At 45.6% G+C, this 11,685-nt stretch overlaps 1 protein-coding gene across 3 annotated transcripts in view; it reads left to right on the top strand.

Moving 5' to 3' along the window:
* The window catches only part of LOC121459051 (N-acyl-phosphatidylethanolamine-hydrolyzing phospholipase D), a 32,765-nt gene extending 21,752 nt beyond the window's left edge, over positions 1-11,013 (top strand). For all 3 annotated transcript variants that reach the window (XM_041668555.1, XM_041668554.1, XM_041668553.1), the window contains 3 exons: positions 670-1,316; positions 5,925-6,039; positions 10,577-11,013. In XM_041668555.1, the coding sequence (XP_041524489.1) occupies positions 670-1,316; positions 5,925-6,039; positions 10,577-10,711 (897 nt within the window). In that variant the 3' untranslated portion in view covers positions 10,712-11,013. The remainder of the gene's footprint in view (positions 1-669; positions 1,317-5,924; positions 6,040-10,576) is intronic.
* The last annotated feature ends 672 nt before the right edge of the window (positions 11,014-11,685 follow it).

Consider the following 11,685-nt stretch of genomic DNA (forward strand, 5'->3'; position numbering starts at 1 on the left):
GCTCGGAGGGCTTAAGAGACATGGCTGCCATCTCTGCCTTTCCTCCCGTGGCCAGGCCTTCTCTTTCAGACTCTCTCAGTCTTCTTAGTTCTCTTTTACCGTTGTCTCCTGCCTCCACTCTCTGCGTCAGTCTTGTAAAGGTGAGGACTGAGGGGAACCACTTATGAATGTGACCCAGGAATCACCACAGGGTTTTGCATTGCCTTTTTTGTGCTCAGGAAGTGAGCTCTGCAAGACCCAAGGGTTAATGTCAATTGCTGTCAAATTCCGTTGTGAGTTCCCCTGGACTGGCCTGCTTCCGAGGCTGTTTTCAGGCAGCAGATACCTCACCGGCTCAGGGAGGTGACAGCCGCAGAATGATCGCATCTAGGCCGTTCTGCTGCTGGTGCTTCCGAAGCCAGCCTTCAGAATGCAAACTTAGCAGTATCGAGGGGTTTAAATTGCATTTTCCTTCTGCTTCTTGCATTTGGGACGAAGCAGATTACTAAACGGTGGTTCTTAACTCACCTCTAGAAAGGAGCAAGGGCACATGTTGAAGAGCAGGTGTTCTGGATGGCTTCAGTTATCTCCAAATAGTTCCCCGCTGAAATGTAGGTCACAGTGTTTTCTGGGATGACATAGCATCTTTCCACCCCCTAACTGCTGCCTTTTCCTGTTTTATATATACAGGAACTTGACAAAGAGCTCCCAGTGCTTAAGCCGTATTTTATCAGTGACCCTGAAGAAGCTGGGGTGACCGAGGCTGGCTTACGAGTCACGTGGCTGGGCCACGCCACGCTGATGGTGGAGATGGACGAGCTCATTTTCCTCACGGACCCCATGTTCAGCTCCCGCGCCTCTCCCTCACAGTACATGGGCCCGAAGCGATTCCGCCGCCCCCCGTGTACCATAAGTGAGCTCCCCGCAATAGATGCGGTCCTTATCAGTCACAACCACTACGACCACCTGGACTACGGCTCTGTCCTGGCTCTGAATGAGCGGTTTGGCAGTGACCTGAGATGGTTTGTGCCTCTGGGTCTCCTCGACTGGATGCAGAAATGCGGCTGTGAGAACGTCATCGAGCTGGACTGGTGGGAGGAGAATTGCGTGCCTGGCCACGACAAGGTCACCTTTGTCTTCACGCCTTCCCAACACTGGTGTAAAAGGACCCTCCTGGATGACAACAGGGTCCTGTGGGGCAGCTGGTCTGTGCTGGGGCCTTGGAACCGGTTCTTCTTTGCTGGGGATACTGGCTACTGCCCTGCTTTCGAAGAGATAGGGAAGAGGTTTGGGCCCTTCGACCTCGCAGCTATTCCCATTGGAGCATATGAGCCCAGGTTTGTAAACACGGATGTTACGGGCTATGATTCCCGATACTGTGGAATTTGTGATTTTAGTAGTGGGCATGGTATACATCGATAGAAGTTGAAGTTAGATTCATAATCAATTTTATATTAAGGTGTAAAGAATTTGGCTGGGCGGTGGTGGCTCACATCTTTTAATCTCTGGGAGATCGAAGCTAACCTGGAGGGAAAAAAAAAAGAATTTCTACACCTTGCCAGAGCCCACACACCTTCCGGCTCACTAGTCAGTGCCTGGAGCCAACTCGTGGGTGAGCGTCTTTTACCCTGTGACTGGGAAGTCCAGTCCCTGTCCTGCAGAGCGAGGAAACAAGTTGGCTCATAGCCCTTGTGACGTTCCTACTTTCAGTCAGTGCCCAGAATCTGGTCCTGTCATGCCATTCCCCCTCCCGCCACCGAGTGCTCAGCGCGACTTTGAGAGCAGTGAGTTACCACACTGTCACTACTGAAGACCCAGAGGACCTGACTACTGTGTTGTACTTAATACTGTCTCTTAGGAGAGGTATGATTTTAGTGATGTACATGTGAAGCAAACAGACTGTAACAACGTGGGCTGGGAAGTTGACTTCCTGGGTAATAAAATGAGTGCTTATACAAGCAATTGGGGGGGAGGGGGGGTGCAGGTCTGGATCCTCAGAACCCACAGTAAAAAACCCTGGCTGACAGCACAATCCTGGAATTCCAGAGCTGGGGAGGCGGGCAGGAGGATCCTGGGTGTTCACTGGCCAGACTGTGTAACCAATCAGGGAGATCCAGGTTCAGCAAGAGAAGCCGGCTTTAAAACAAGGTGGGGGCCTTGCAAAATGGATTAGCAGCTGAAGGCACCAGCTACTCAGGGTAAAGCCTGAAGACCCGAGTTTGGTCCCCTGCAGGTTTGAAGGAGAGAATCCGCACCTGTAAGTTCTCTTCGCCCGCATGTGTGTGTCACACACAAAGAATGAATAAATGTGATCATTTTTTTCTCCTAAAAAGGCAGAGAGGGAAATACCTGATGTTGACCTCTGGGCTGCACGCGTCCTCATACACATGTGCACATACACGAACACACCACACATACCAGGTTTTGCTTTCCTTTCAAAGCATGCGGATATATGTGTGTCATTCAGGCTCCCCTGCAAGCACTGTATCGCTAACACAGATACATTGTATCGCTAATACAGATACATTGTTTCTCTAACACAGAAACATTGTGGCTCTAACACAGATACATTGTGGCTCTAATACAGATACATTGTATCTCTAACACAGAAACATTGTATCTCTAACACGGAAGCTCTAATACAGATACATTGTATCTCTAACAGCCACATTGTAGCTCTAACGCAGATACATTGTAGCTCGAATACAGATACATTGTGTCTCTACCACAGGCAGTATATCTATAACCTCAGCGCTTGAGACTCCCTTGGGTAGCAGTTTGTACACATGGTAAGGGATTTTGTAGTCTTATATCTATTATTTTATCCATCCATTTCATTGTAACTGGGGATTGAATCCAGGGCCTCAGGCATCACTGAGCTATATCTCGTCCCTGCCAAATTCATTTGTTACCCGTTAAGTTCACCAAACCTTATTAACATTATCTGTCTGTCTGTCTGTCTATCTATCTATCTTTCTATCTATTTATCTATCTATCATCTAACAATCAATCTATCTATCTATCTTTACTTATTTTCTTATTGTGGGGTTAGATACTTTATTTTTGATTTTTCGATACAGGATTTCTCTGTAGCTTTGAAGCCTGTCCTGGAACTCCCTCTGTAGACCAGGCTGGCTTTGAACTCACAGAGATCTGCCTGCCTCTGCCTCCTGAATGCTAACATTAAAGGCATGTACCACCATTGCACGGCGGGTTTAGACACATCTTCTCTGGGTCCTTAGTCATTATTAAAACTATCATAACTTGGGGTGGGAAGATGACTCTGCAGGGTAATGGTGCCTGCCAGCAAGCCTGATAACCTGAGTTCAAGACCCACGTGGTGGATGAGAAAACTGATTCCTACGAAATTACCCTCTGACCTCCATACATGCATATAGACAGTCATACACAAAATAAATTAAAATTTAATAGTCAAAAGAAAGGATGCTATGGTATTTGAAAGGTATTATATTGAAGAGATACTAAAGATTAAAAAAAACTGAAAAACTATCATAACTTGCCAGATGAGGTGGCACATTCCTCTAATCCCAAAACTTCTGTTTCAAAAAAACCACCACCACTACATACCACAGCAAAAATTATAATAAGTCAGTATTAATATTCAAAGTTTACTTTTTCCACTCAAATGATTCTAGTTCTCATGAAACTTCTGAAAATATCAATCAACATGGCTTTAAAAAACTGTGGTGGCACATGCCTTTAATCTGAGCACTTGGGAGGCAGAGGCAGGCAGGTCTCTGTGAGTTTGAGGCCAGCCTGGTCTACAGAGTGAGTTCTAGGACAGTCAGGGATACACAGAGAAACCTTGTCTTGAAAAAACAAAACAAAGAAACCTGTTACAAATCATTTTCAAATGGTGTTGCTTTTACTCACTATGTATTAGAGTATCTCTTATAGTTATGAATCCAAGCCCCCACGAGTGCTATCGAATGTGTTTAACATGTGTGTCTGTGGTGAGGGCACAGACTGCATGCTCACAACCTTGCCTTTCTCTGCAGTGCTGTGCTCCATCTTCGTTCTAGGCTACAAGAGGCTGGGGCTGGAGGCATGGCCTGCTTTAAGACCTTTAAGCATGGTAGTTCATGTGTACGGTGGAATCCGGCTTTATCTTGCCAATCCTAGCTGTTTCAGAAATGAAATAAAACTTAGGAGCTCTGTACACACGTAAGCCGATTACAGCAAGGAATGTCTTTCCATTGTGTGCTGGGAGTATTTCCTTCCTCCGTCCAGGATGTCTCATCCTCAGACACTGCAGCTGGAATTACTTTTCCCACGTGCGGTGCTGGGGTCTGAATCCAGAGCCCTGACCAAGCTAGGTCAAGCGGTCTGTTGGCTTTAGCACTGACGTTTCATTTTAATGGCTAGAGTAGATTAGATAGATAGATAGATAGATAGATAGATGGATTGATTTCAGGTAAACGGAAGTTAGAAGAGAGATAGGATTGTTTAATAGGCAGTAGACACACCAAGACTGTTTCCATTCTGTCTTGACTCCTGAGTGTCAAGGTAGAATGTGACTTCTGTTGTCTGCTGAGTGGCTTTGGTTTGGGGTTCCCAGAGGACTCAGCAGCTGCTGACAGTAAAATCATCCTTTGCTGTTGTAGGACGATGGAGTCTTGGGGACGAGTTCTGGGAGGGCCAGAGCACCTGGGCTCCAATTCTTTGCCCATTATTTTATTTCTTTGATTCATTCCTAAAATTGCAGAGTATCTGCTTATTAAAGTAATAAGTCATGTTTTTAAAATACAGCATCAGTCAAAATCAAACATGAAACAAAGCTTGAGACTCTTGTTTAGCCATTTATACACACAAGATTTTTGCTTTTTTGCCTCCAGAGAAAAGTGGACTGAAGGGAAATAATTTTACTGACTGTGGATAGGTTTTGCTTCTGTCTAGAATCGTTTATTTGCATATATATTTTAAGAGTCATTTACTTTTTTTTTTTTTTGAGGCAACATTTCCCTAGCTGTCCTGGAACTCTCTTTATAGACCAGGCTGGCCTCCAACTCAGAGATCTGCCTACCTCTCCCTCCCAAGTGCTAGGATTAAAGGCGTGCGCCACCACCGCCCAGCGAAGATTTTACTTTTGGTATTTTATTGGTATTGTGTGTCTGTGTGAGTGAATGCCATGTGTCTGGGTACCTACAGAGGTCAGAAGAGGGTGTTAGCTCCCTGAGAGCTGGAGTTATAAGCCGTCTTGAGCCTCTTGATGAGGGTGCTGGGAGCTGAACTCAGGTCTCCAGGAAGTGGGCGGAGCCATCTCTCCGGCCTTGCTTGTTTTCTCACAGTCTTGGCCGGCCTCCAGACCGAGTGTCTGGTTCATTTATCACTGCTCGTGTTCCTTCCCTGTGGTTCTCAGTTCTGGCTGCCTAAGCCTAGTGCCAGTGTTGCAACCGGAGTAGTTACATCAGGATAATGGGGTAACTTTTAATTGTGAGTTTCCTGGATGAGCTCCGTTGACTTCGATGTCTGGAAAGTGGCTGAAAGCAACCTTGCTGTTTGCTGCTGCATCTGACATCAAGTCAAGTGAAGGACTTGGGGGGGGGGGGCGTAAAAATCGACACAGCGAGCTGCTGTTTTCAACTGTTGTCCTGTGAAGAATCTTTGGCTTTAAATTTTATTTTGAACTGTGTATATATACGTGCCTCTGTGTGTGTTTGTGTGCGTAAGTGTTAAGTGTCCAAGGAGGCCAGACGAAGACACTGGATCTCCTGGAGCTGGGGTTGCAGGCAGTTGTGAGCTGCCTGATGTGGGGCAACGGGCACTGGGAACCGAACTCAGGTTTTCTGCAGGGGTCGTGCGAGCGCTTAACAGCACAGTCACCTCTCCTGATGTGCAGACTGTTAGAAGCTGATTAGATGAGACAGTCATCTAACTCTAGGCTGTTTTCAAAGCTGAATTAACGAATTGCTGTGTTTCATCAGGTGGTTTATGAAATATCAGCATGTTGACCCAGAAGACGCCGTAAGGATTCACATCGATATTCAGACGAAGAGATCCGTGGGAATTCACTGGGGAACTTTTGCCTTAGCTAATGAGGTAAGTGTGGTTTAAACAGACAACTCAGCCATGACTGTGCGTTTGACTGTTGGAGGGATTTCACAGACCACGCCGTGGACTCAAGTTCCATACAGATACCACGACCACCACATAAGCTGGAGGGACAAAGCCTACTTACTAGTAAAATAACACTTGAGAGCAGTAGGAATAAACCCCATGGCGCTGCTTTGGGGGCTCATTTTCATAGTTAATGAAGCATGTGCATCCGAGATCTGTGTGTGGCACAGAGAATGAGCCATCACGCCCCCATGCTCCAGATGGCTGATGTTCTACTAGGAGCTAGAAGACACGCACGTTGTGTACTGGACGGTGGACGTGCTTTTATGATGTGGGGCAGATCAACTGGTCTCAAAACAGGGAGGGATCAGGAATCGTTTCATGGAAGGAGGAATTGCTAACTTGGCCACAGGCAAGAAGAAAGTATTTATTTCCAGAGGAGGGAAGGGCAGAGCATAGTCTGGGGGCAGCAAACATGGGGAGAGGAGGAGTTTGTTCAACAGGAGAGAAGGTGTCGTGGAGGGCTGTGGAAGAAGAGCAAGAATGTGGGGCTTTCTAGAAATATCTGACCCGTTCAATTCACTTCCCCCCAGTGTTTGTTATCTCCACTGTGTAAATGTGGCTTATTTAGACTGTATAGGAAGAGCTGACTCTTCCTGGGGAACTGATCCCCAGGCTCTGCTAGTATGGGTTCTAGAGTCAGGAATTCTAGTGAAATCGTCTCTTCATTCCTGGGTTTGAGCCCAAGCAATGCCAAGAAAGGGGTTAGAAGTTAATTTCCCCTGTTTGGCCCTCGGTGACTACTTCTGTCTCCCAGGGCCTCTACAGAGACCCGGTGTTTCCTTGCTGGTTTTAACCCGCTTATTCTGCTTTGTCTCTGGTGTGGCCTCTTCTTAAGATACAGTTTGTTCCAAAATTACCTAATACATGCAATGCTCATTTCCCTACCCCCTAATTAAGATGTCTATCTTATGATGCACTCACCCCGAGTAATGCAGCAGGTCTTTAGCCATGCTGCTGGAGGTGGAGTGGAGTCATTCATGAAAACCCACAGAGCTAGGAGGTTTACATGTACGTGGGAACTTGGGAAGGGACAAACTGGTACATTTGCATACAGCTGTTGATGGCTCTATCTGTTCGTGTGTGTGTGTGTGTGTGTGTTCCATGTATGCCTTTTTTAGTGATTGTGTTACTAAACCTTTGTAAGGGAGGGAATGATGGCTTAGCTTGAGTGAGTGGGCAGACAGTAGTGCTCTTTCCTGAGACCATTTCACAGCCAGGCAGTGGTGGCACACACCTTTAATCCCAGCATTTGGAAGACAGACAGAAGCAGGTAGATCTTTGTGAGTTCAAGGTCAGCCTGGTCTTCAGAGTGATTTTCAGAACAGTTAAACCTATGTAGAGAAACCCTGTCTCAAAAAAAAAAAAAAACCAAAATCATTTCACTTGCTTTAGTTAGGTTTTCTGTTGCTGTGAAGAGACACCATGGCCACAGGAACTCTTATAAAGGAAAACCTTTAGTTGGGTCTGACTTAGTTTTAGAGGTGTAGTCCATTGTCGTCATGGCGGGAAACATGGTACTGGAGAAGGAGCTGAGACAGCAGGAAGAGGGAGACACTGGGCCTATCCTGAGCGGTTGAAACCCCCAAAGCCCACCTCTAGTGACATACTTCCTCCAACAAAACCACACTTACTTCAACAGGCCACACCCTAATAGGCCATGCATTAAAACACGTGAGTCTGTGGGGGCCGTTCCTGTTCAAACCATTGCATCCTAAACCCTCCGAGAATCACGCTCGCTTGCTCCAGGAGGTGGCTGCAGGAAGACCACAGCATAAGTCCGCATAAGTGGCCACTTGAGCATCTCAAACAGAATAAAGCTCCACAGGGAGGTTTGTTATGCCGTACCTTCATCTTTATTTCTTTCCGAGGCTCTCCATAAACTCCTCTTTCCTTTGACTGTTTTATAGTTACCAGTTTTCTCAACCGACACGAAAGCATGGAAGTCTATGGGATCTTCAGATGTACCTAGCCCATAGTTTCTAAATATTTGGTGTTTTGTATAAGAACTGGAAATAGCTGCTCATTGTGATATAAGCAGGATACAGATGTCTGTAACTTAGCAGCACCCTGAAATTCTGTATGTATGTGCTGGAGCCTACAGACTATACAACAAAAGTACAGCTCCACGGGAAGTGTATGTGTATATATACTGCATATGGAGAACCCGATTGCAGAGCTTCGGGAACGCCTGTGGATTACGCGTCTCCCTCCTGTAACATCCCAGCAGTGTATAAATCATTTGTTGAGATAGCTTGACTTTTCCTGCACCAGCAACCGGATAGCTTGTCCCACACCATGAAACCCTGGTGTGAAAGCATCCACTCAGCCAAACCTTTGTTCTCATCGTCAGATCTATATAAATCTAGTCCCCCACAATTATCCTTATTGACAGGGTTCATTGACTAGAAAGGAGCCCTAGGCAGGAGGCACTGAGCAGAGAGTATGTTTGCTTTCACAGATAAACTGGTTTGGGTGGCCCTGAGTTCTCTAGCAGCAGACTCAGGAAGGTGTCATCTGCTGGCCTTTGCTCTGCCCTAACAGGCTACTAATATTCTGTATTTACCCTTCACCTTGGTTTCAATTAACATAAGATCATAGCCCAGGAAATAAACCGTTTATACCTTTACCCCTAGAGATACAGGAAAGGTTGAGTAGCTAACCCAACTCAGAAAAAGAAATTCCTTCTCACTTGGATGCTGGTAGGGACCCTGCTGGAGTTGGAAGCAAAGTCTCCAAGGAGATACCTTTCAATTCAGCTAACTAGACCTTGATGCAAATCATACACTTTGCCTTCCTCCCAAGACCATAGGTTGCTATGGTTACCAAGGCTGTTTTCCCAGCCACCAAGGAAGGAAGCAGAGGTGTTCAGAAAGTGCAACAGCACCATTGTGTTTTCTGAAATTATTAATCACAAACTTCTGGCATAACTGTTACCCTTATGAAATGTGGTCAGTGAATGAAAACTTCTAAGAATTTTGTATTGATTCTTAATTAATCCTGTAGATGGAAGTTTCTGTCCCACCTGGTCCCACAGCCATTCAGTCCCAAAGAAACACACAGAGGCTTATATTACAAACTTATAAACTGTTTGGCCTTTTAGCTCAGGTTTATTATTAACTAGCTCTTATGACTTAAATTAACCCGTAATTCTTATCTGTGTTTATCCATGTGGCTTGGTATCTTTTCTCAGTGCAGCGTTCTCATCTTGCTTCCTCTGTGTCTGGGTGACTGCAGACTGAGCCTTTCCCCTTCCCAGAAGTCTCCTAGTCTGGTTGTCCCACCTATACTTCCTGCCTGGCCACTGGCCAATCAGTGTTTTATTAAACAAATCCAAGTGACAGATCTTTACAGTGTACAAGAGCCTTATCCCACAGCACATCCTCCCGGTATCTGCTGGGAGCTTCATAGCCACACCCCTCTGAGGTGCAAGGCACTTCCTTTACCTTACGTTTGGTGTCAAAGGATCTTTGCTCATGAAGCCATCTTGCCCATCCAGTTTGAATGTTTAAGAGCATATGCAAGTGTGCAAGAACATCCTGGAGTGTGCTTTGTGCTGTTCTTACGGTGCTAAGGGAGCATTGAGGGTGTACTGCTCTTACGGTGCTAAGGGAGCACTGAGGATGAGCTGTTCTTATGGTGCTAAGGGAGCACTGAGGATGAGCTGTTCTTAAGGTGCTAAGGGAGCACTGAGGATGTTCTTACGGTGCTAAGGGAGCACTGAGGATGTTCTTACGGTGCTAAGGGAGCACTGAGGATGAGCTGTTCTTACGGTGCTAAGGGAGCACTGAGGATGAGCTGTTCTTATGGTGCTAAGGGAGCACTGAGGATGTTATTATGGTACTAAGGGAGCACTGAGGATATTCTTACAGTGCTAAAGGAGCTCTGAGGATGAGCTGTTCTTATGGTGCTAAGGGAGCACTAAGGATGTTCTTACGGTGCTAAGGGAGGACTGAGGATGTTCTCACAGTGCTAAGGAAGCACTGAGGATGTTCTCACGGTGCTAAGGGAGCACTGAGGCAATCAGGAGTTGGACTGTACTGTGTTTTCTGTTCTCATCCTCTGACAAGGGAACCTTTAGGGTGACAGCCTTCTTCAGCCATCTTGTCCATACAAACACAGATAGAGTCCCTCATGCTTACATGCACTGTCATACCGTCTTCTAGTATCATTTCTTGGTATTGACTCCAGCCAAACTGCAATTGTATTATGTAAGATCTGGATCTGATTTTGTGTGATGTAAGGAGACACCACAGTGCATACACAGACATTTGGATGTATTATCTTTCTCATAGTAGACAGTGGCTTTGTAATTAGTGACTTCCATTGTGGAAGAAGACATATTTGCTAATGGTTCATTTAAAGGAACATCCGGTGTTTTAAATTCATTGAATGCTTATATGGAACAGCTCTCAAGGATTTGTTTTGTAAGTTTTCCTTCTCCTCCCTGTCCCTCCAGCACTACTTGGAGCCTCCAGCGAAACTGAAGGAAGCTCTAGAAAGATATGGACTTAAGAGTGAAGACTTCTTTGTCCTGAAGCACGGAGAGTCAAGATACTTGAATACTGATGACAAAGCTTTCGAAGAGACATGAAATGGGACTCTCAGGAAAACAAATGAGAAGACTAAGAACTCGCAAATATTACATCGTTTTCCACGTGGACACAACGTCCGCAAGTGTGTGTTTTGTTTTGCATCCTAACTTGCCGACTGCCAAGACTCACAGAAACTGTGAGAGTCCAGGGAGGGTCATTCAAGGAACTGTCTGTTGTAGACTTAAAGAAATACCAATGACACAAACATTGCAATACATTATTTTCTAGCAAAACACTACATTTTAGTGGTAGTAGAATTTCTAAGGTTGTGAAAAATGACATTAAAGTTTCCTTTCTTTTTTCTGTGATTCAGGGCTTTCTCAAGAAGAGTGGAGCTCCCCTACCTACCTAGACTGTTCAGACACACAGCCCTTTCCTATATTCATATGATAAAATGATAATTGTGACTTCCACATGCAGAGTGAGCCTTCAGATTGCACTGTCAGGATGAGCTTCTGGCCTTGGTGACACACATCTACAATCCCAGCACTCCAGGGGATGAGGCAGATAGGTCACAAGTTCAAGGCCAGCCAGAGCTACCAGGAAGACCCTGTCTCAGGAGGAAACATTAGCTTCTGTGCCAAGTGTTAAGGGATTTATTTTGTTCAGCATAAGAATGTAGGTGTTTGGGCTAAATGATCATTTTACAGTGGAAAGAAGCTCCTTGCATCGGGTGCTCACATTCCTGTGCACCCGTGAGCATCTCAAGGCAGCACCTACACAGCTGCGCCCCAGGTCAAAGCTGATGGGCGAAGGGAACAGTGTAGGTCTGAGATGGAGGGGAGTTTAAATTTCAAAGTCAGACACTCTGCTAGGCACACTGGAACCACAGCGAAGTATTTCACACATCCTAAATGTGAATACATCATGCACTTGGAATTAAATTTTATTTTCTTCATTTCCATTTTATACACACACATACAACACACACACACACACACACATACACTTTTTCCTGTTCTCTGAACTCTAA

The sequence above is a fragment of the Microtus oregoni genome, unplaced genomic scaffold, assembly GCF_018167655.1.
Source record: "Microtus oregoni isolate MIOR12 unplaced genomic scaffold, Mior012 000018F_ref0000195, whole genome shotgun sequence".
Classification (NCBI taxonomy): domain Eukaryota; kingdom Metazoa; phylum Chordata; class Mammalia; order Rodentia; family Cricetidae; genus Microtus; species Microtus oregoni.